Genomic DNA, 26,149 nt, shown 5'->3' with positions numbered 1-26,149 from the left:
TTCAGGTCAAATGTGTAGTTGATTTGGGGGTTTATTGGCAGATCGGTGAGCGGAGGATATCCTGAAACTGAGCAGACATAATTAAATAAAGCATCCTCTGTGTTTCTAGAAGTGGAAACACTTTAAGATGTCAGTATTAATAGCTGTCATTACCCCACCAACCTATGACTGTGAGCCCGCCCTTGGTTTAAGGGCAGACGCACTGTGACCTAGATCAGAGGGGTAATATGTATTCCCTCATCTGATTGCTGAGCCCTTTGCTTCTCTTTGCATATGGAACATTTTTATCAATAGAGAAGCAGAGCACTTTGAAAGGCACACCCATATTCTCCATGCTATCATGTTTTTTTCACCCAAATCTGCAATTCTATAACCCAGTTCTCTCTAGCCAGGCTCTGCTGACAATCTTTGTGTGGAAATTGGGTTTAAGTGAACGCACCCAATGTCTTATAATATAAGACATTGGGTGCGTTCCTCTCAGACAAATGAAAACCGCGTGGGAGGCAGCATCATTGGTCTGTGGCAGACTAAGCCACGAAGGAGCATAAGAAAAAAATGTTTAGATGTATGAGAAGAAAAACGTATCCACTAAAAAGGAAACAGTAAAAAAAAAAAAAAAAGCCAAAATACTAAGTCATATATTTAACAACGATGTAAAGAGTCATCAGAGAAAACATTACAAAACTACACCAAAGTTGGAAAAGTCCTGCAGAATACAATGTTCACAGTGAGAAATATAATATAAATATATGGATTTAATGCAGTTTCCATCAAGATCTACATGACAACCTAAAAATTAATAATGTTTCTGAAAGTCAGTATTCAAAATTTTCATAAATAAACAATAAATGATTAAGTGTGTGTGTATCTGACACTATGCCATGTACTTTTTATAAATAATTAGCTTTTGTATCCACTGTACTGCTTAATTTATAAAAATGCTGCTTCTTTTGGGAAATATTTTGTTCTTCTATGGAGATGATTTATCCCATCGTCTCTGATTTCAGTATTAATAATTTTAATTTAGTGTAACATGAAAAGCTAAGAGAAAAAAGAGAAATCAAATATTACATAAAATTCTAAAATTACAATGTGAATCTAAAATTCTCCAGGAATGATGAACAAGCAGAACTAAGGAAGAACTCTCGTCTTTTCCTGATCTTACTACGTGCCTTATAATTACTCTTCTCACCCACACTGTTTAATCTACATAGGTATTTCCTTCTTTCAGCTTGCATTTCCTTTACCTAAGGAGACAATACTTTCTCCCATACTCTGTAGTCTGAGGAGATAAGATATTTCCTCAAGTCTGTAGTTGGAAGAGACACATTGAGGCACAAAGGATCATTCCCCATCAATAAAAAAAGGCAGGTAGGCTTTCATGGTGTCTACATTTATCATCCAAATGACATGGACACTTGAGTGGTAAATTTCATCTTAGTTCTGATTGTACACTTACAGTCTCTTGTCACCTCACAGCCTGCCAGCAATGGCAGTGGTGTATGCCAAGGTATTGAGAAATACAAGGCTGGATAAGAGCCTTCTCAAAAGTCTAGGATGACCTCAGCACACTTGTAGCCTGGACAGGGACCCTGAGAAACGTATCTACTCGCCCCACACTAGAAGCACATGCTTTCACCTACAAAAACTTGTTTCATTATTCTCCTAGAACACTTCTGCCGAGGTTTTCAAAGAACGAAGCTCTTCCAGATTTATGACAGCTTGTATTCAGTTATCCTTCAGATAACTGAACAACAATCTCTCCTTTTCAGCTGCAAAAATCTGAATGGCTTTAAGAAACAAGATATTTCATTACATTCATTATATTAATCCATGGCAGGAGAGTGGGGGGAGAATGAGAAAATAAATTCCCATATTTTGGAAGTAGTAATCACATCACATCACCTTTTTTTTTTTTTAAACATCATCTTTTTTATGTGATTTGGGCAGCAAGGACACTGGATCACTGCTAATTGGGCTGTATGCTACCCCATCATATCCCTAAAGTTTAAGTTCTACAAGGTTTTCTTCTTTTGAAAATTGTTTTGGCTATTCCAGATCCTTTGCATATCTATATAAATTTATTTAGTCCAGCTATATCTAAAGAGGGAAAAGAAGTAGGAGGAGGGAGGATCCTGCTAAGATATTGATTGACTCCATAAACTAACTTGAGAGAATTATCTTAACTCCATAAACTAAGTTAAGAGAATTAACCTCTTAAAAATATTGAAGATTTAAATTCATTATATATATGTATTACATATATATAAATGTTTTAGATCTTTTAAATTTTACTCAGTTGTATTTTGTGGGTCTTGGATTAGAGTTCTTCCATATTTTTCATTATAATTTTTTCTAATTATAATTTGCATTTTGATAGTTATGATTTTGGTTGCTTTTCCATTTTTTAAATTAAGATATCTATCTATCTATAGATAGAGAAAATAAAATTCACCCTTTTTAATTCACAATTCTGTGAGTTTTGACAAATGTATATAATCATGCAACCACCACCATGATCAAGATGTAAAATAGTTTTATCACTCCAAAATATTTCTTTGTGCCCCTTATAGTCAACCCCTTTCCCTATCCTTATAATTTGCTTTCGTAATAATGTCATATCCAATTTTCCAACACCATTTGTTGAAAAGTCTATCCTTCACTGAAATGTTTTTGCACTATGGCAAAATCAGTTGACTATATATATATGTGGACTAATTTGAGACTACTTTGTTTTATTGATCAATATGCCTGTCCTTTCACCAATACAATACTGTCTTACTTTAGTGTTAGAATAAATCTGGCAATCAGGGAACATGAGTCTTCCAACTCTGTTTTGCTTTTTCAATAAGCCACACTTATCGGAGTTTGGCTAATTTCTTCTCTTTTATTTGCATTTCCATATAAATTTTAGAATTCCTTTGTCAGTTTGTACAAAAAAAATCCTGCTGAGAATTTAAATAGAAAGATATTGAAACTATAGATCAAATGAAGAGATTGACACCTTAATAGTATTGAGTCATCTTATCAAGGAACAGGGTATTTTAGGTCTTTGATTTCTTTTATGCAGATTTGTATATTTTATATAAAACTTCTAGTGAAATATTTTATGGGTTTTAGTGCTATGTAAGTGGTACTTATTTTATTCTTAAATTGTTTAATGCAAGTAAATAGAAATAAAATAAATATTTGTATATTGATCTTCAAACTCTAACCTTACTAAACTCATCTACTGTAGTAAGTTTTATAGATTCTTTGGGATTTTATACATAGACAAATAAATATATTGTCTATGAATAGAGATATTTTATTTCTTCTCTTCCAATCCGTATGCCAGTTATTTGTTTGTTTCTTTTGTTTTGTTTTTCTGAACTGATACTTAATTGGAGTGGTAAGAACACGTATCCTGTTTTGTGGCCATTTTTAGCAGGAAGCATTTAGTCCTTCACTTTTAACCGGGGTGTTGATTATAGGTTTTTTGTAGATGCCATTTATCAGGCTGAAGACATGCTGAAAGTTTTTATCATGAAAAGAGGTTAAACTCTGTCAAGACTCTGTCAACTCTGCTTTTTTGCATCTATTGACATGATTACATGGTGGGGTGTTTTTCATGCTATTAGTATGATAAGTTACGTCATATCATGATGAACAACCTTGGCATTAATGGATGAATCCCATTTAATTATGATTAAGCTTTTCTGTAATTATTGGGTTCTATTTGATAGTATTTTTTTTTTAATTTTTTTATTTATTTATGATAGTCACAGAGAGAGAGAGAGAGAAGCAGAGACATAGGCAGAGGGAGAAGCAGGCTCCATGCACCGGGAGCCCCACGTGGGATTCAATCCCGGGTCTCCAGGATCGCGCCCTGGGCCAAAGGCAGGCGCTAAACCGCTGCTGCGCCACCCAGGGATCCCTATTTGATAGTATTTAATTTAGAGTTGGTATATATAAATACCAACTATTGTTTGTTCTTCTTGTAATATCTGTCAGGTTTTGGTATCAGGGAAATATTAACCTCGTAAAATGAGTTGGGATATGTTTTTCTCTTTTCTTAAATTATGGAGAAGTCCTATAGAATTGGTATTATTTATTTCTTCAGTGTTTGGTAAAATTTGCCAGTGGAGTCATCTGGTCTTAGAGTTCTCTATATTAGACAGTTTTAAACTAAAATTTTAATTTGTTTAATAGATTTTAAAGTATTCCTTTTTATTTTATTTTCTATTTTTTCATTTTATACTGAAATATATTTGATACATAACATTGTATAAGTTGAAGGTGTACAACTTGTTAATTTAACACATTTACATATTTAATGTGATTGCCATTTTATCAATATTTGGTATCTCTATCACATTATAAAATTATCCTTTTTAATAGTTGGAATAATAAAGTTCTACTCTCTTAATAAGTGTTGAACTTAAAAACAAAACAGCTATTTTACTGGCAAAATGGGTTTCTTCAGGAATAACAGAGAATTGCAATTTGGGAGAAAACAAGATTTGGTAAAAACTATCAGCTAGGTCAACAAAAAAAAGGAGAGGAACATTATTTTGTGGAAAAGAAAGAGGAAGTTGGGAAGGGTTGTTTTGAACAAAAATGCATTGCAGAAAAGGAAGAATGTAGGTGATGATACTCATTGTCTGAGCTGCTGGGATAGTCTGTTTCTTGTAGAAGGTGCAAGGTACATCTTTTCCTGTTGGAGTCTGTAATTGATTCTCTCCTGTTGAGAATTCGGTTATGGTCCTTAACAGGCATCGGGTGGTACTGGTTTGAGCTTCCCCTTCTATCCTCACAACTCCATTTTAGTGAGGTTTCCTATTATTAATATTTGCATGTTGGATGATTAAAATACAATATTGTTATCTCTATTCACTATACCATGCATTAGATTTACTACTTGTTGCCAGTTTGTACCCTAAACAACATTTGTCCTATGCCACCACTCTTATCCCCTCGTTACCATAGTTTTACTCTTCTTATTGGTGACTTTTTAGATTCCACCTTGAAAGGATACCATACAGTACTTGCTTTCTCTGTCTGACTTATCTCACTTAGCTTAATTTGCTCAAGGTCCATCCATGTTTTTGCAAACGGCAAGATATGTTTCTAATAGCTATAATATTCCATATGTATATTATATATATATATGTGTGTGTATATATATATACACACACACACACACACACACACACAAACACATCTTCTTTATCCATTCATCCATTGATGGGCACTTTGGTGGTTTCCATATCTTGGATATTGTGAATAATGCTGCAATAAATCTGGCAAACAGAAATTGAAATTCTGTTTCAATTTCCTTTGGGTATATACACAGAATGGAATTGCTGGATCATATGATAGTTCTACATTTATTTTTTTGAGGAAACTCCATATTGTTTTCATAGTGGATGAACCGATATGTATTTCTACCAACAATATACAAGGGTTCCCTTCTGTCTACATCCTTGCCCTACTGAGCAGGGAGCCTGATGCTGGGCTCTATCCCAGGACCCTGGTATCAAGACCTGAGCAGAAGGCAGATGTTCAACTGCCAGTCACTCAAGCACTCCATCTTTTGTGTTTCTTTTTAAAGATTTTATTTATTTATTCATGAGAGACATAGAGAGAGAGAGAGGGGCACAGCACAGGCACAGGCAGAGGGAGAAGCAGGCTCCATGCAGGGAGCCCAACATGGGACTGGATCCCAGGTCTCCAGGATCACACCCTGGACTGAAGGTGGCGCTAAACCACTGTGCCACCGGGGCTGCCCTATCTTCTGTGTTCTTGAGGACAGTCATTCCAGCATATGTAAGGTGATATCCTAATTGTGGTTTTGATTTGCTTTTCCCTGATGAGAAGTGATGCTGAGCATCTTTTCAGGTACCCATTAGACATTTGGATGGCTTCTTTAGAAAGTGTCCATTAATTCCTCTGCTCACTTTTAAATCAAATTGACAATTTTGTTATTGAGTTTTCTGAATTCTCTTATATTTTGGCATTAACTCCTCTTTAAAAAAGATTTACTTATTTATTTATTTATTTATTTATTTATTTATTTATTTATTATTTATTCATGAGAGACACACACTGAGAGACAGGCAGAGACATCGGCAGAGGGAGAAGCAGGCTCCTCACAGGGAGCCAGATGCTGGACTCCATCCCGGATCCTGGGATCACAACCTGAGTCAAAGCCAGGCGCCCAACCACTGAGCCACCCAGGCATCCTGGCGTTAACTCCTTATTTGATATATGATTTATTTAATTTTTTCCTGCTCTGATATTACCTTTTCATTCTGTTCATTGTTTCCTTTCCTGTGCAGAAGCTTTTCAGTTTGATGTAGTACCGTTTTGTTGATTGTTGTTTTTCTTGTTTGTGTTTGAGATGTCATATCCAAACACATATTGCCAAGGCAAATGGCAAGAACATTTTCCCCTGTATTCTTCTAGGGCTTTCCATATATTTTTCTTCTGTTCCTTACTGGTTAAATTCTCTATGATCCAAGAAAATATATGCACTGTATAAATTCAATATTTTAACATTTCTGAGGTTTGTTCTTTTGTCAGAATATGGTCTATCTTGCGAGTATTCCACACCCATTTGAAAAAAAAATATGTATTTTTGATGTGGTGTGGAGGCCGAGAAAAATAATGCCATTCCACTTTAAGTTCAGCGTTAGCACAAGTACAGCCATCCCAGGCCCCTGTGAATAAGAGCTGAACTTTACCTTACTTCAGTTACAGGAAAAAAAAAACAGCTTACAGCTTAATGTCCTAGAAAGCCCCATATTAGAATGAGAACAGAGCCCAAGGCAAGGGCTGGAAGCCCTATATTAGAATGAAAACAGAGCTCAATGCCCTTGAAAACCCCATATCAGAATGTAAACAGAATTTGAGAAATTCCTCCCCCCCCTTCTGGAGGTCCCCTAGACCAGCCCATAAAACTAAGCTGAAACCCACTTCGGGGTCCAAGTCCCTGCTCCTCTGTGTCGGGTATACATGGACCCAAGCTAGAGCTTGTAAATAAACCCTCCTGTGTTTGCATCCGTGTCAGCTCCTTGGTGGTTTCTGGGATTCACAATCTTGGGCACAACAGTGGGTGAAGTGTTCTATAAATGTACTCAAGTAGTTGATAGTATTGCTCAGCTACCCCATAGCTTTATTGACTTTCTGTTTAATTTTTCTGTCAAATACTCAAAAATGAGTGTAGAGCCTCCAACCATAATTTTGGACTTTTCTTTCTCTTTTTCTTTCTATCAGCTTTTTGTCTCTATATATTGAAACTGTCATTAAATATACACTAACTTAGAATTGTGATGTCTTTTTGGAGAAATAACCCCTTTATCATTAAGGGATATCTCCCTTAATCCCTCATAATATTCCTTGTTCTGACATCTACGTTTTCTGATATTGACATAATTATTCCAGTTTTCTTTGGATTTTGTTTACATGGTATAACTTTCTCCTCCTTTTATTTTTAATGTGGCTATGTGGTTATATGTGGCTATAAATGGGTTACTTATAAACAGATGATGGTTTGATCGCACCATTTTTATTCATTCCCATAACCTATTGTTGAATATATGTTTATACCAAGTCTATTTGATACAATTATTTAAATGATTGGATTATTTTTGCTAAATATTTTCTATTAATTATATTAGATATGTGCTCACTTTTTAATCTTTTCCTGCTTACTTTTGGGTTAGCAGTTGCCCGACGATTTACTGCATATAAATATAGTCCGTGTTCAAATTCTAATGCAAGAACTTAGATCAGTGTACTCTAAATTTCCCTCCCCACTTTTTTGTGCAACTGTTGTCATATATGAAGTGGCAAAAAAAAAGGCAAAAGAAAAACTTAAATTTCCTTCCTTCCTACAGCCCATTGACAAGTTCTTACAACAGCCCAAGTGATCTTCCTCTGGGAGCTCAGCTACCTCAATCAATGCTGACACTTTGCTAAGGGCAAAGGCAAACTTAGGCAAACCGCCTTTTAGTGCTGAAGATGTCTTAAGAATTCTTTCTTGGCTGTTGGCTCCAAACTCTAACATTTCCACATCAATATACTTTACTTTTTCATATCCCATAAAAACACAATGCATTGCTACTATTTTTGCTTTACAGAGTCTGTTAACTTATACAACAATAATACCCCCAAGTAACATTTGACGATGTCTGGAGATACTTTCTGGTGGCACAACTGGGCGGTAGGCTACTGATATCTATCAGGCAGAGGGCAGGAATGTTGCTAAACAGCCTACAGTGAGCAGGAAAGATTCCTACAAAAAAGGATTATCCATATAACTGTAAATAGTAAACTTAGTATTATCAATAGTTAATGATGTATTATTGATGTGGTGAACAATGGCAAATGAAATGTAGCTAAAATTAAATCTCCTTATAATTTGCAGCCCATTGACAAATACTTGAGGGAGGTAGAATAAAACATTCCTCCAGGACTCCCAATCCTAAGGTTAATGCCTTCTAGAGAAAAACAACATCTCCAGCATGAGGATAGTCAGGCCTCCAGAATCCTGTAAGTCTTCTTTAACATATGAAAATCCTTTTTAAAACTTCCCTTGTCTTTATCTCCCCAAACTCCAAAGTGTCTAGTCAGTCACTCCTCCCCCTTATGATGCAGCTCTGTCTACCCAGAGGTCCTATTCCATGTGATATTCAAAAAAGGTTTTTTGAACCAAAAAGTCTCAAGAATTTTTTGTTTTTTTGGCCTTTGGTTCCTAACCTTACCAACCTCAAACCACAGCATTATTACTAATGTATTGATATTATCAATATCATCAATAGTTAACTATTAATAGTTAACAAATAAATGTATATTTGAAGAAGATATTTGCAAATGACGTATCAGATAAAGGGCTAGTTTCCAAGATCTATAAAGAACTTATTAAACTCAACAGCAAAGAAACAAACAATCCAAACATGAAATGGGCAAAAGACATGAACAGAAATCTCACAGAGGAAGACATAGACATGGCCAACAAGCACATGAGAAAATGCTCTCCATCAGTGCCATCAGGGAAATACAAATCAAAACCACAATAGATACCACCTCACACCAGTGAGAATGGGGAAAATTAACAAGGCGGGAAACCACAAATGTTGGAGAGGATGTGGAGAAAGGGGAACCCTCTTACACTGTTGGTAGGAATGTGAACTGGTGCAGCCACTCTGGAAAACTGTGTGGAGATTCCTCAAAGAGTTAAAAATAGACCTGCCCTAGACCTAGCAATTGCACTGCTGGGGATTTACCCCTAAGATGCAGATGCATAGAAATGCCGGGACACCTGCACCCCGATGTTTCTAGCAGCAATGTCCACAATAGCCAAACTGTGGAAGGAGCCTCGGTGTCCTTCGATAGATGATGGATAAAGAAGATGTGGTCTATGGATACAATGGGATATTACTCAGCCATTAGAAACGACAAATACCCACCATTTGCTTCAACGTGGATGGAACTGGGGGGTATTATGCTGAGTGAAGTAAGTCAATCGGAGAAGGACAAACATTATATGGTCTCATTCATTTGGGGAATATAAATAATAGTGAAAGAGAATAGAAGGGAAGGGAGAAGAAATGGGTAGGAAATATCAGAAAGGGAGACAGAACATGAAGACTCCTAAATCTGGGGCAGGAACCAGGGGTGGTGGAAGGGGAGGAGGGCGGGGGGTGGGGGTGACTGGGTGGTGGGCACTGAGGGGGTGCACTTGAGGGGATGAGCACTGGGTGTTATTCTGTATGTTGGCAAATTGAACACCAATAAAAAGGAAATTCATTATTAAAAAATGTATACTTGAAAGTTGCTAAGAGAATGAATCTTAAAAGTTCTCATCATAAGAAAAGAATGTATAATTAGGTATGCTGATGGATGTTAACTAGACTTACTGTGATCATTCCACAATGTATACAATATCAGATCATTATGCTATACAACTGAAGCTAATATAATGCTATGTGTCAATTATGTATCGGTAAAAAAAAAAATAATCCTGCTCAAGATAACAATAGTTCTATGGTTGAGAAACTTTTTTTTTCAATGAGAGAAGAAAGAAAAGATGATTTTTCTACCTAACCTTGATTTATGCCTTTTCCAATGCTTTTCACTTCTTTGTATGAACCAGGTTTCTGTGTGATATTATATTACTACCACATGAAGGCCTTCTGTTATAGAGGTTTGCAAAAATTCTGTGGACTTCAATCTTCCTGCATCTCAAAGGCAAAGGTAAGAAGGAGTGCACAGAGTGAAAGAAGAGACTGAATGGGTTTTGGGTTCATTCTCTCCACCTTCTCTCTCTCTTCAGAGCACACTCTAAGCCCTCTCAAATCTATCATCTCTCAGGTGCATGACACATCTTTTCTTTTAATGAGATGGTGTTTTGTGCCTGCCTCAGGCTTTCCATAAACAATGTTGTTGGAATCAACTCCTGGATTCTTAAGAAGATCCAAGATGTCCTCAGCAATACCCAATGGGAAACTTTGAGAGAGACAAGGCTTATTACTTACAAATCTTGGAAATTACACAGCACTCCTGGGGCCTTACAGTGAAGTCATGGGTGGGGATGGGGAGGAGCAAACCTAGGTCCTGCCTTTACTGAGGCTGAGAGTAGGAGCCCAGAGGTTTGAAAATCCACTTCAGGTTGGTGAATTTAAAACATCAAAGGAGAAATTAAGGCTTAGGAAGAGCAAAAATGAAGGAGCATGGAGTCAGTTACCTAAATCGACTAAATCTCTAAAACAAACAAAATCATCACAGTGGGGCAGTTGGCTCCTTCTCTAGCCTTTTGGCTGGCAGCCTGCTGATTTTAATTAGCCTTTGAAGTAGATGCTTCTTTGAAGTGGATGCTCCCCCAATCAGGCACCATTAGGACAATCCCATTACCAAAAAAAGAAAACCAATAGCCAAGGTTTATACTACAGATCGTTTTAGAGAAATACTCTAATAAAAATATTTGTAATCAATTCCATTGTTGTAAATAAGATTTTATAACATACCACTTTAAAGTATTTTTCAAAATTCCAAAATTCACACTCATATGGATTACTTTTCCCCAATATTGTCGATTATTAGAACAGTAGAATTCTACTTCTGTATCATTTATATTTTTAAATTCTGGTTCAATCCCAATTTAAAACTTTCTTTTTTTTTATTTTTTTATTTTTTAATTTTTTTTTTAATTTTTATTTATTTATGATAGTCACAGAGAGAGAGAGAGAGGCAGAGACACAGGCGGAGGGAGAAGCAGGCTCCATGCACCGGGAGCCCGATGTGGGATTCGATCCCGAGTCTCCAGGATCGCGCCCTGGGCCAAAGGCAGGCGCCAAACCGCTGCGCCACCCAGGGATCCCTCAATTTAAAACTTTCGAGGCAAAATGTTTTAAATATATGTGCTGACATCTAATTTTTTTAAATGTCATTTAAAATAAATAATTATATTTAAAATTTCATTTAAGTCATTTGCATTTGATTTGCCGAGTAATGATAAGTATTTCTGTATAATGAATGCTCATGATAAATGATATGGCAAAAAAAAAAAAAAAAAGGCAAAAGAAATAATTAAATCTCCTTATTTTCTACAGTCCATTCACAAGTCCTTGAAACAGGTAAAGTGACCATCCTGTGGGAGCTAGGTAGCATAGATGTTGACACTTTGCTAAGACCTAAAGGCAATCTTAGCCTGATCCCGCAGGGTCCAGTGAATCCACTTTAAAGGGCTTCTCCATTAAAGGAACTTCTCTTCCTTTGGAAGCTCCCTTTATCTGCTCCTACCAACACCACCCCACCTGCCCAGATAATGTTAGGAATCATCCTCCAAGCATATAGTCCACTGATATACGTGGACCTGGAGACGTGGTGGTGGAGACCACGAAGGGTCTCCTGAATGAGGAGTCACTCAACAGTAGTAAATGACGTTTTCCTAACAAGAACCCGTCCCCTCAAGAGTCGGGAAAGCTGTTTCCAAACCCCTTGGAGGCTTGTGCTGTCCCTAACCCCCTCCCAACTTGAAATGGTATCATCCACACTCCTCACCAGCCCAGGGCAGCTCCTTTCTGCCCATGGGTCCTGTCCCCGTGCTTTAATAAAAATACCTTTCTGCACACAAGACATCTCAAGCATTCTTTTCTCGCCATCTTATCAGAACCCCACCTCTTCAAACTACATCAATAACCTATTACCATAGGAGAGTTCTTGGAAAGAGAACCAATCACCGCTGGACCTGAAGAACCTCATCTGTCTCTAGGCCAGCAGTTTCTAGCCTCCTGAATTAAGAGCTTCCATTCAAAAAGCACTTGTGGATTCTAGACTCTAGCCCTAGCACACAGGCCTCATCAAAGGACCTATTCAGCTGAACTGAAGAGTTCCCTTGAGCAATAGTGGAATCTCTGCCCTTGGAAGCAATGTTTCAGGTTTTTCAGCAAGTAAAGACAGAAAGTAACTAGTTCATACATACAGGAGTTGTTGGTGGCAAAGGATAGGTGGCAGTGATATTAAATGAAAAACAGAAAAATTATCTTTGCAATGTCTGTCTGCTTCATTAATGTGGTGCCTAAACTGAGTGTCTCTCCATCAGATGGGGCCCTGAAATGTGGCTCAACAACCCAGTGGAAGCCTGTGGCTAGGGAGGTGAAAGAATTCACCTGAGGCAAAAGAAAGGAGAAGAAAGTTTATTGAATACACCACAAGGGAGCAGCAGGGGGACCTGCTCTCAGAGGAGAGGCTAACTGCAAGGAGCAGAGGGTGGGGGCAATGTTCTAAGGGGGATGAGGAGGAGGTATGGCAATCTATGGAACTCCCCCTATTTTGGTAATGACGCCTGGTTGTAAGTAGCCCATTGGTCAGTTAGAGCCTATGGACACTCTGAGGTGGGTACCCTGATGGATCTGTTTCTATTCCATCCCTCAAGCTTGTTTGCCTAAGAACAGCCTCCAAAATAAACTCTGTCATTTGAGAGGCCATGTGACTGGATAATAGTACACAGGTCTTTGCATCAGACTGTGCTTGGTGACCATAAGGAAGTCACTTATAATTCTCAAAGTTTCTGTGCTTTCATCTGTAAATCCTAAAAGGGTTTTGGTGAGAAAATATCATAGCATCTAGTGCATGTTGGAATTCAACAGTTCTTAGTTCCCATCTCCTTTGAGATAGGTATGGGGAGAAACTAAAAGTTAGTGGGTAAATGGGTGGGATTCATTTCATATATGGCAGCACACCAACTCTCACATGCAAAATGTATTGAAGTTTTATTCTCCAACGCCAGAGAACATTTGTGCTAAGTTGAAAGAAATGATCCTAAATTCTTTGCAGCTCATTCTATTAAGAAGTGTAACATTCGGGCGCCTGGGTGGCTCAGCGATTGAGTGTCTGCCTTTGGATGAAGTCTTGATCCTGGGGTCCTGGGATCCAGTCACACTTCTGGCTCCCCTAGAGGAGCCTGCTTCTCCCTCTGCCTGTGTCTCTGCCTCTCTCTGTGTGTCTCTCATAAAAATACAATAAATAAAAATAATACAATCTTATAAAAAATTCAATCTTAAAAAAGAAAAATATGCAACATTAACTCACCTCTAAAAAAAATAAAAAATACAATCTTAAAAAGAAAAAATATGCAACATTAACTCACCTCTTGAATGACATAGCTCTGTGACTTGTTTTGACTACTAGAATGTAGGGGAAGTGGTGTTGTGAGTCTAAATTTAGGCTAAAGAAGCCCTGCAGCTTCTCTCTTGCACTAGGGAGTCTTCCCATACCTTGTGGGTAAGTGTAAGCCACTCTACTGGATGATGAGCCTAAATGGAGTGGCTCAGTAGACTGGGCTGAAGCAGTTGATGCCACAGACATGTAAACACCTGAAGACAAGGGAGCTCACCCAGGACACAGAGTGCCCTGGGGGCGTGACACAACTTTCTGTCTTACAGAATCCTGAGAAAATACTAAAACGTTATCTGAAATCGTTGCATTTTGGAGTGGGGTATTATATAGAAAAAGCTGACTGATACAATATCCTTCAAAGAAAATTCTATATCCTAGTGATCTCTTGGTGCTCCCTTGCTTAACAGGCTCTCACAAACCTACACTGCCGCAGGGGGAAGATTGGATGATGAGGGAAAAGCTATAAGCCATCGCTGGCCTAGAACGATTAATCTTTGTCAGTATACAGTTGTCATCATTTGGGAGTATTTGCCATGTGCACACACTAGAATGTATTTAAACCTTATAATTTGTACTTCCTTATAATTTCATTTCATCATATAACTATCACATAATGGTTTTCATCGCGTTTTATAGAAAAGTACACTAAAGCTTGTATATTCTGAGTGAGTTACCCAAGGTGATACAGCTTATAAAGTGAAAAGCAGTTTACAATAACAGTAAACATTTATTTGATGACCAAGTCCACCCTCTTCTTAATTTGCTTCGCTGGACTTGGTTGATTGCTGTGAGGCATCTCTAATTACTGCAAGATGGGAGAGGCCTTGGCCTTTTTAGTACAATTAACCAATGCATAATGATTGACTTTGTAGCAGGGCAAAAGAGTTGAAAGTCAGAACTAAAGAATTTGAAAATACACAAGTCCTTAGAAAATGTTATATATTTTAATGAGAACTAACCTACATTTTGTCTAAATAATTTCTTAGAGGGCATCCAATGAGGTAAGTTATAATGACTCTTCCATTTATCTTGACAATTTTAAGTTAAATCAATGCAGGATTTAGTGATTTTTGAGGAAATTATGAGACAAAGTAATATTTTAAACTCCATATTTTATTTCTACCATGAGTTAATTTGTCTTTCAGACAGAGCTAAGAAGTTAGTTTTTGTCAAAAATGGCACAACACTCTTCTGAATCTAATTCTCGAATAATTTTACCTGATGTCAAAATTATGACCTGAAGACAGAAGTGACTGGAACAGGTTCATTGTGTGACTGCAGGAGATGAGACACAGAGTCTGGTTACAGGCAGAGCTCATCTTCGCCTAGGTAACGACATGGGCTTGCCTGAACTTCTCCATTCCACGGGATTTGAGATCTGCAGCTGGACCTTGGAACTTCCCGTCCAAGATACAATTCTGATCCACATGATGAGCACCCTAACTTCCTAATCTGAGTTAAATTTTCTTTAAAGATGATACTAGCAGGCAATATTCTGGAGCCTCATCAAGAATGGTTTTGTCCATCTGTCACAGTCTTAAGTAATTTTGGCAAAGAAATAACAAAGTTTCAAGACAGCAAAAGTAAAACCAATGAATCAAGGAAGTAGAAATTAGTAGAAATTTCTTGTGCACAAGTCAAAAGACAGTTTGCACACCAGAAGTATTTTAAACCACAAGGTGCAAGGCTCAGGGATAGCTTATTATAAGGTAGCTATGTCATGAGAAAGCAGTGACTGCTTAATCTTCACAAGGATTGGCTACAATATTCAGTTTTCAGTGGTTACCTCATATCAACCATGGAAAGAGTTCAATTTCATTTGTCCTTTCCACAGGCTGAAGCAAGAAATCATCCAATTCAAGATGACCTTGCAAAATAAGCTGAATTACTGTTGTTTGAACAATTAAACTTGTGCCTTCCAAAGGTACAAGCAAGAAATGACTGGGTTCAAGTTAGCCTTGCAAAATAAGCCAAATTAAGCTTTGTTTGTAAAAGTTTTGAGGCTGGATGCCATTTGTTTCTGATTTTAACAGTACAGAGCAGATAAGTCTGGGTCCAAGAAGAGCCCAGAAACATGGTATCTCCTGCACACAAAGAAGGAGGCTGCACAGTAAATGAAGCATGCCTCAGTGAAACCTCAAATCCCGAATGATCCATAAAGGCACAGACTTGAAAGAATAAATCCACCCGTAGGGTCAAATATCTATCGTAATTATGTTAGGACCTGTATTCTGAATCCACACAGGAAACTCCCTCCCCTACAAAGACTCATGAGTGACCCTTGTCATTCTGCAGCTCTGCACTCACCAGCTGTGGGACCCTGAGCAAATTCCTTCACCTTTCTGAAACTCAATATCTTCCTTGTAGCTTGGGGGTGATACTCACGTACTACAGGTATAGTGGGAGCCCCAGGAATTTTTCATTCCAAGTACAATATATATATATATATATATATATATATATATATATATTCCTCACAGCGCTCAGATGAGTTGCTGTTAATGCCTCCAGCCAAAGACCATCAGGAGCACACCTGAGAATGAACAAGTTGGTTTAATTGTTCATTGTCATGAGGTAGAAAATTCACCATGGAGAAAACGGGGCTCTCAGGCTCATCTCCCCTCTTTTTTTTTTATCCTAATTAAAATCTGTTTCATGCCCAGCATGGAGTCCAAAACGGGGCTTGATTTCACAACCCTGAGCTGAGATCAAGAGCCAGCCGTTTAATCCACTGAGCCATCTGGGTGCCCACAAATCTGCTCTTAAGACTTTACAACTAGTTGGTTTGGAGTCATCCAGATTATCTAGGAAGACCTCCCTTGCTTTATGTCAACTCTTTATTTATTTTAATCACATCTACAAAATATTTCCAGAGCAATTACAGCATTAATGTGTGATTGAATAACTGAGGACTATAGCTTAGCAGCACACGAAACCGACAATTTAACTACTGTAAGGTTTGGGTTTGTGTTAGGTGATTTTGAGGAGAATATAAGATAGAGGGACTCTGCTCTTAGTTGCTTGTCAGCCAGGAGGATTGCTTGGTCTTTTTGTGGCCTGGACAATATTTTTATTTTGTCTATGTTCAGACACGGTTACTGACTGGCCTTGTTTCTGTCTTTATCCATCATGGTCGTCACAGAGTGGCTTACACTGCTGTTCTATGACATTTTTATGTTCACCAGGGAAACACCAGAACCTGGCTGTGGGTAGCACACCTGGTTACTAGTACCAAGTAGCTCCCAGATGCCAGAGCTTTTCCTGTCCCAGTCTTCCTATCATGTCTGTCAATACAGGGTATGATAGAGTACTGAGCAATAGAAGGCCATCCAACAGGCACAGAGTGATTGATTCTAAGTGGAAGCCCTTAGTATCTTGTAGCTTCCATACCTCACAGAAAATCGGTTCTTCTGGAAAAAGAAGGACTAAGGACTGCCTTTGTCTTCAGCTCAATTCCTAGTCCCTCACAATTATCTGGAATACGTAGCAGGATAAAGAATATGAAAACTTCCAGGATGTCAGGGAAGGCAATCAATTTCTAAATCACAGCAGTTCCCCTCATTCTACCTTCAACATTTGACTTACATTCTTACATATAAAAAAAAAATGAAAACTAAAAATAATACAGTGAGGCAGCTGAAGCAGTCTTTAATGCAATCAATGTCCCCAACTTGCCTTTAAATATAGGCAGGCAGCACTGAAACACAGAGCACAAAGAACGCTCAGGGTAGGGAAACCATGACATGAAAAATGATGCAATTACTGTAGGCAGCATTAATGACCTTATGACTTCTTTTATCATCCCAGATGCAAATACTGGAGCTTTTGAGACCATAAGAGGAATTTAACAGGAATTACATATGTAGTAAAGCAAAGGTAATCCTTGGTTACCATCAGAAGAAATTCCTTGTAGATAAATCAAAATTTGGAAAATTTTATATGCACTATGGAAGCAAAAAAAAAAAAAAAAAAAACATTTGGAGGCCAGGAAAAGGGAAGGAGTTAAGGATTGCCAAGGAGGGGAATCAATTTATAGGAGAATTTTTGGCGACTGTAACCCAGAAGAGCCTGAAGAAAACCATGTAAGTGATTATGTTCTCTATACATGAGGCTACTCAGAAACTCCGCCCCTCTTGCTGCCACCAACAAGCATACACATCCATAGGAAGATCTATTGAGTGCGCATCCTCCTTTCCTAGGTGATTCCCCCAGGGCCACTCTCCATGCAGGCTACCTCAGAACAAGGGGATTTCCCAGTATCTTCTGGCTTCTTAGTACAAACTCTTCAACTGGCAACAGCAGTGTCACCATAAGGCATTTTTCTGATTGGCCAGAACCTGACCTGGCAGGTTTGGGTTTGGGTGTCTTTAGATTCCCCTTTCTGTTGGGTCCTCACCCTAGTTCTGCAATTCAGAACAGCAAGTGTGGAGACCACAGGGAGAAGAGGATGATCCTAAACAGAGTTCTGATTCTGGGGACCCTCATCCTGACTATTATGATGAGCCCCTCTGGAGGTGAAGAGATTGTGGGTGAGTGCACACCTGAGGGATATGGGGACTAGACTAGGGAAAAGGAATTGGAAGGGGAAAAAGAGAGAATGGCATAAAATAGTGGAGACTCCTCAAAGGTGTTCTCAATATTAAGCAATTCTAAAATTTTTAATCATTCTTCCTTCAGGAAACTAGAGACCCAACCCACTGTCTTTGCTCCCTGTGATGTTGCAGAGTTCATCAAGGATATTATTCCATTTCTAATCTCAGATCCAGCGAATATAGGCTAGAGGGCTTGATGGCATTCATTCATGATTACCTTAAAGTATAGGGATGTTTCCATGTTTTGTTTCATTACTAAAACCAAATTTGTTTTGTCACTAAAAAGTCATGAACTATTGCTCCCAAATGTCTCTGAAAACATTTTGAAACTTTCTACGTGTTTTTTCTATAGTCTCACTTGGGGTAAAAAGTTTCATGAATTATGTATACTATGTAGATATAAGGAAGGGTATCCTCTTCTTTGACTCAAATTTACACACATTTTCATGCTGGGAACTGGCATGAGGGGAGTGGGTATACAAGCCCAGCTGAATACCTTTAGACAAGTCATTCAACCACATGACCTCATATATGTCATTCAGGAATAATTAAATCAAATATGTATTTAGAAATATTTTTCCTATAATGTAAACATATCCATGTCAATGATCATACTTGTTTCTTAACTGTTTCGATTACAGGTGTGAGTTAATTTTTTAATTTAATTTAATTCTAGGATGGTTAACCTATACGTTTCTAGCGTACAGTATAGTGATTCCACAATTCTATGCATTACTCAGTGCTCATCAAGATAAATGTACTTTTTGGGATCCCTGGGTGGCACAGTGGTTTGGCGCCTGCCTTTGGCCCAGGGCGCGATCCTGGAGACCCGGGATTGAATCCCACGTCGGGGTCCCGGTGCATGGAGCCTACTTCTCCCTCTGCCTATGACTCTGCCTCTCTCTCTCTCTCTCTGTGACTATCATAAATAAATTAAAAAAATTTAAAAAATGTTTAAAGAAAAAGATAAATGTACTTTTTTTCTTTTAAAGATTTTTATTTATTTATGAGAAACACAGAGAGAGAGGCAGAGGGAGAAGCAGGCTCCCCGTGGGGAGCCTGATGCCAGACTCAATCTCAGGACCCCAAGATTATGATCTGAGCTGAAGGCAGACGCTCAACCAATGAGCCACCACCCATGTGCCTCCAAGATAAACGTATTCTTAATCCCCTCACCTGTTTCAGCCATGCCCCCCAGTCACTTCTCCTCCGGTAAACAACAGTTTGTTCCCTACAATTAAGAGTGTATTTTTGTTTCTTTTGTTTCTTTGTTTCTTTGTTTTCTTTCTTAAATTCCACACATCACTGAAACTATATGATAGTTGTCTTTCTCTGAATGATTATTTCGCTTACCATTACACACTCTAGCTCCTACCACGTTGTGCAAAAGGCAAGATTTCATTCTTTTTATGACTGAAAAATATTCCATTGTACATATATATCATATCTTCTACAAAGAGTAGGTCTGTAACAATCAAAGTAGAAAAACCAAGCAGCCTTAAGAGGGGAAGTGAAATGGAGCATACTCTAATTTTCAACATCTTTGTTAGCCATGAGTGTTCCCATCCTAATTTAATTTGGTCGGGGAAGTTTGCCTCACTTTGCCAGAGAACTTCTAATTTCCTTCTTCAACATCATGCCAGAGCATCTTGGTCAGGCTCAACTTATCCAGTAAGCACAGTGCCAAGGGCCTATGATGCTTCTAGGGCACCATAAAATGTTTTAGTTTCTTTTAAAATTAGAAGAAGTGAACTTATGAGGTAGAGGAAAATGTTTTAATTTTTAATTCAACCTGGATTATATTTATCTTTATACCAATGCAGTCACAAAGTGTGATGTCTAATATTTTATGAGGAAAGGGACCCAATAGTGATGAGGCTCACGAGTCATACAACAGCCTTGAGCAGTGCTGATTAACTTCCGTATGGTTTGACTAGCTCTGTGTCTATCAACCTCCACTCACCCAAATGTCTGTGATCCTTGAGAATAGCAATTGATATTCAATACACACTTTTGAGCAAACAGTGAGATTAATTTTGGGGATTCAAAGATGAAGGAAAGCAGAAGGAATATCGCTGAGCAGAACTATGGACCCAGCTGAGGCTGAAAATACAGAAGTGAATCAGTTCCAGTCAGCCGTGTAGTGTGATGTTCATCAACAAATGGTGCCTTGGACAAGCACCAAATGGAAAGAATAATTGCATATACTCATGTTTGAAAAAGGAACCAAGGGAACCAAGGATAAAGGCTAGAGGATGCAGAGGGTTTGATGGAGGGCCTTTAAGTAATCACCAAGGCGGGGGGCGGGGGGGTCATGCTGGGCAAGGAAGAGAGTGAGTCGGATGAGGCATAGATAAATCTGGAAAGCAAGACATTGGGATGGAGGCGTTGGAGGTTATAGTGAAGCCAAAAAAATGTTCGATGAGACTAATTAACTGAAATGTTGCTAACCAGACAGAAACTTCCAAAAGGAATTGGAGGTACCCAGGAAGTCTGAAAAGATAGCTTTGTTACAAGGAGACACACCCCTAAAAAGGCCAAGGAACATGCAAGAAGAATGTGCTTTGGTTTGACTGGCAGATGACATATTTGCAGAGGAAGTGGGACCATAAGACTGCTGCTGTTCCCTGCAGGACTCACCACAGCATACTGCATTTGTTCCTGTACTCACTTGACTCTCCCACCACGCAATAAACCCCTTGAAGACAGAAACCTTGCTGATGGGTGTTTGACCCCCTGCTCCTCATGTCTGACATCTTGCTGATGTTCAGCAAATGAGGAAGAGCATAAGGAGGAAACGATAAAAAGCTCACATATCTCTTTACAAAAATGCCCAGTTAGGCTCACCGGGTGGAGTCATACTGCTGCCATTCTACCTTGGCATCCTTGCAAAATGCACTGTCCATTTGAAGAGAAGGGCCACAGTTTACCAGGAGTCCTAAACAGATAGAAATGCAAGTCAGAATTAGGTTAGGGGTTTGCAAGGGGAAAAAAAAGCACGAGGGATGGGGAGTGACAGAAATCTAAAATCTAATGAAGCTTCCATTTTGTACTTCTGATGAATCAAGTGCTCCCCTCTGAGGCTTACCATCGTTAACAAGAGAACTTGGCGGCTCCTGGGTAGCTCCATTGGTTAAGTGTCTGCCTTTGGCTCAGGTCATGATCCCAGAGTCCTGGGACAGAGCCCCAAGTGGGGCTACCCTGTGGGGAGCATGTTTCTTCCCTTCCCTCTGCTGCCTCCTCTGCTTATGCTCTCTCCCTCTGTCAAATAAACAGATAAAATCTTTTTAAAAAAGGAACCAGAGACCTTAGGAGTATTGTTTATTTTTTTATAAACTTTTTAACACTGTCGCTGTCCTCGTCATACTCTTTCTTATACCCTAAAATAGTTGAGAAACTCTTTTCGAAGAATACAATCCTTCGTGCTTTTTTTGACAAAATAAGAAGCAGCAGGAGAAGGCGCAGGAGAGAGGAGGAGGAGAAGGAAGGAAGGAAGCTTTGCCTCTGCAGAAAATATTCTGCTCTGAGCCAGTCCTGGGGGGAGAGCAATCAATGTAGGTGCTGTTAACTGATGAAGGAATTAAGCAAGAGGTAAAACTGGTGAAGCAGAGAGAAGTTAAGTGAGTTTCTGATAAAGGAAGCTATAGCCACGATACCTTGTTCATTCCTTCTTTCATTTCCTTGTAATATTTGTCTACTGAGCCTCCCGAGCGCACCAGGTGCTGGGCTACACACACGGGAAGAGCAGCAGCCAGGCTGTCGTCATCGTGCTCTCACGGAGCATGCGCGGCAGTGCAAAAGCAGAGCCCGCTTGCCTGGGCACCACCGACACGAGAGAGGGGCAGGTGCTGGGAAACGTGCCTAAGCTGTGCCCAGGATGAAGCTCGCAATATCTGTTTGCCCGCAGTTTGTTCTGTCACTCGGTTGACTAAGGCTCTTTTCTCCCTCTGTGTCCTGCTTCCTGCTCCTCACCCCTGCTCACCAGCCGACCACGTTGCCTACTACGGCGTCAACGTCTACCAGTCTTACGGTCCCTCCGGCCAGTACACCCATGAATTCGATGGCGATGAGGAGTTCTACGTGGACCTGGAGAAGAAGGAAACTGTCTGGCGGCTGCCTGTGTTTAGCACGTTCACAAGTTTTGACCCCCAGGGTGCACTGAGAAACTTGGCTATAGCAAAACAAAACTTGAACATCCTGATTGAAAGGTCCAACCAAACTGCTGCTACCAATGGTATGTGTCTACCATTCTGCCTCTCCGCCCTGAGTCTGTCCCCACATCCCAGCTCTCTCTCCCTTCCTCCCTAGCACAGACACTCTTCACTGTTTTCCAAGGATCTTCCCCCAGATCTTCTCATAGAAATTACTGAACCCTCGTCCTCCCCCATCTGAAAACTGAAATATTGCCATGTAATGCAAGGATCCTTACTCCCGTACCATGTCCCTTGAATCCCTCAAGGAGACGCCCTGTGGATATGCTACTCTAATAAGCACACCTGCCCAGAGAAGGGCTGGGGATAAAGTGTAGGCAGTGCACATACGGCATTCCCAAGCAGAAGGTGAGCAAGAACCCTTCCACCACCGGTGGAGAACTGTTGCTGGGAGGGCTCCTCTAGGACCCAGTGCAGAGCCTCAGGCAGAGTTATTGCAATTCATGCAGTGCGGCTTCCTCACCACAGAGGTTCCTGAGGTGACTGTGTTTTCCAAGTCTCCTGTGATGCTGGGTCAGCCCAACACCCTCATCTGTCTCGTGGACAACATCTTTCCTCCTGTGATCAATGTCACGTGGTTGAAGAACAGGCACTCAGTCACAGAAGGGGTTTCTGAAACCAGCTTCCTCGCCAAAGAGGATCATTCCTTCTCAAAGATCAGTTACCTCACCTTCCTCCCTTCTGCTGAGGATATTTATGACTGCAAAGTGGAGCACTGGGGCCTGGATGAGCCACTTCTGAAACACTGGGGTATGTGTGAATTCCCCCTCCCGTGGTGCCTCCTTTTCTTTGTCAAGTCCAAAGCATCCTGCCTGTCAGCCCTGGAGTCTCGAGGCTCAAAGCATGTTTATGACACTTCAGGGTTTCTAATAACAGAGTTCACTCTCTTCCCTAAGCCTGGTGCCCTGAGACTTCATAGACCCAACAACACCATCACCCTCCTCAACCCCCCACTCCGTCTCACACCTGTACTTGAACCAACACTGTATTCTGACTTTCACAACCTCATTTTCACAGAACCTGAAGTTCCAACCCCTATGTCAGAGCTGACAGAGACTGTGGTCTGTGCCCTGGGGTTGGCTGTGGGCCTTGTGGGCATCGTGATGGGCACCGTCTTCATTATCCAAGGCCTGCGCTCGGGTGGTACTTCCAGACATCAAGGACCTTTGTGAGCTGCACCCTAGAAAGGAAGGTAAGGATTCAGATTTGTCAGACCTGAGAGTTGGAGACAGAGTCCGGGAGGATGGAAAGTGGGAGGAGTCTGTGGACCCAAATGTGGTTGGAAGGTTATAGGAGAATTGGGAGAGGGGATGATGACAGCACAGCAGCTCCCTCAAATCCAACCATCTATGTCTGTCCTATTGCAGGTGCACTGCATGCCCACCTCCCAGAGCAGAAGAGTGGACCGGATAGGCCACCTAGCGCTATTTCCTTGCCCAGTTCATCATATTCCTACTCTCTACCAGTGCTTTTCTGTCACCTCTTCTCTGAGACTCAAGAACTATATCCTCTGAGCGCTCACCCTTTAAATTCTACCCCTTCCTTGACTGCCTGTTTTTGTTTGTTTGTTTTCTTTTCTTTCCTCAATTGCAACTACAATGAGATCTCTGGGATATCCCAACCAGTTACCTGATCCCTCATTACTCTGATCTAGTATTCCCACGGAAATAATAATTTTCTCTTTAAGAGATCCCTTAGATCAATTTTTCCTGTCTTTCATCTCAGGGCTGATTAGGACTTTGGTCCCCCTTTTTTTTAGACCTTCCTAATCTCACTTTCCATATTATGTTTCATGCCCAGCAACACCAGAAAATGCAGGTATAGGCTGATAATATTTTGATATCTTAGGTAAGGTTAATGGTTCTCTCTTCCTGTTATTCTCATGTCTGGGTACTGCCACACTCCCCCAATTCAGACACTAAGAAAAGTCATATAAGCCCTCTGACCTTGGTATAGATTTGGTAGAGAAGAAATACAAAGCCAAGAAATAAGTTCATACTTCTTTTAACATAATTTTAGAAAGCTATGACAGAGACATAAGTTAAGATAAAGAAATTTTGAATTTCATAAGTACCAAAGACAAATTGTTTTCCAAAACATTAAAATTTCAATTTGTGAAAAATCAATGATGATAGGAGAAGCTTTCCTCTCCCATCCTCACCCATGACAAGACAAGAATTCTTTAGGCAGGAAAATAAATGGCAGTCAAGTAAGAGAGCATTAGAATAAGACCATAAAGTAAGTACCTGAGGAGAACCAAATACTTTGTTCTTACTTAGGGACAGCAACAACAGGATGAGAAAGGGAGTAGAAATCATAGACATAGTTAAGTTTCTTAGAACACAGGTGTAGTTTGCCTCACCTCTTACATGAATCTCTTCTAGATAAGCATGTAGACTTTCCTGTGCCACAGTGGCATATCAGGGATAGTAGAGTGAATATATCTGCAGGATGTGTCTAGGCAGATCATCTTAGGTCAAGCTCACTGAATCCCTGTGTATCCCTGTGCATCCCTGGGCACCCAAGGAAACTGCACAACACCCCAGTAACTCCAGTCCCGTGCCCCCACCCCTCATCCCTCTTGTATTTGGAAAGAATGAATCTATGAGAGAGAACGGCCAGCAGGGACAACATAGTGGAGATAATGTACTGGCAGCTATGGATGCTGTATTCTCTTCTAGATTCATTGTCTTCTAGTGGAAACTCTTACAGAGGAAATGGATCAACAGATGGAATTCTCTGGTGTTCTTGAGTTGTCTAAAGCTTCACTCGGAAAGTGTATGTGACTTGACTCGTCATTTTCCCTTTGAAATTATTTTAGGCACATATTGGCCTTAGTCTTTTCACTCTGCAAGTACTGTGTCCATACATGGTGTCTAAGGCAATATTATGGAACAGCTATGAAATGTATGAGGCTGTCCCTGGCCACACCACCTGTATCAGTCAATTTAACGTGTAATTAGGAGACAAAAAGACAATTTTAACACAAGTGTTGATATAGTAGAGTTTGATGAAAAGAAACTTAAATCCAAATTCAGGATTCAGCCCTTTATAGCTAATATTTTATTTTTTTTTAATTTTTTTTTAAATTTATTTATGATAGTCACACAGGGAGAGAGAGAGGCAGAGACACAGGCAGAGGGAGAAGCAGGCTCCATGCACTGGGAGCCCGATGTGGGATTCGATCCCGGGTCTCCAGGATCGCACCCTGGGCCAAAGGCAGGCGCCAAACCCTGTGCCACCCAGGGATCCCCTATAGCTAATATTTTAAACATTGTAACACTGCGCATATGTATTCTGAGACTCATCTTTCTCATCCATTCTCTGGAAGTAATAATACTTTCCTTGCAGTTATTGACAGAATTTGAATAATCTTGATTACACATAATATGGAAATACATGAGAAAACATTGCTATTTGTATCTGTATTATTAAAAAGAATTGATTATATCATATTAAAAGCACTTCTCTTTCTCTGAGTCCATTAATGATTTAGAAGATTCAAAAATGGAGCTGTGAATGAATTTCTTTTCATAAGTTAAAGAGAGGATTTTGCTTTCCCCAGCAACTCAGAGACTCTGAGATTGGCTTAGGCTAAGAGAATAGATAGGGTATAGCAGTCAGTGACATGTCACTAGTGGAAGATTGCTAAGAGAATTCTTAGAACAGTAAGTCGTAAGAATT

General features: G+C 39.6%; 1 protein-coding gene across 1 annotated transcript; it reads left to right on the top strand.

Moving 5' to 3' along the window:
• Nucleotides 1-18,033: 18,033 nt before the first annotated feature.
• On the top strand, nucleotides 18,034-25,944 carry LOC121471276 (SLA class II histocompatibility antigen, DQ haplotype D alpha chain-like). Its single transcript, XM_041721783.1, has 5 exons — nucleotides 18,034-18,191; nucleotides 22,240-22,488; nucleotides 22,934-23,215; nucleotides 23,483-23,657; nucleotides 23,833-25,944. Exons 1-4 carry the CDS (start codon nucleotides 18,110-18,112, stop codon nucleotides 23,635-23,637), a joined length of 768 nt encoding a protein of 255 aa, XP_041577717.1. The 5' UTR covers nucleotides 18,034-18,109; the 3' UTR covers nucleotides 23,638-23,657; nucleotides 23,833-25,944.
• Nucleotides 25,945-26,149: the final 205 nt, after the last annotated feature.

Source organism: Vulpes lagopus, chromosome 1, assembly GCF_018345385.1.
Source record: "Vulpes lagopus strain Blue_001 chromosome 1, ASM1834538v1, whole genome shotgun sequence".
Lineage (NCBI taxonomy): Eukaryota > Metazoa > Chordata > Mammalia > Carnivora > Canidae > Vulpes > Vulpes lagopus.
This window is presented reverse-complemented; position numbering and strand designations above follow the sequence as displayed.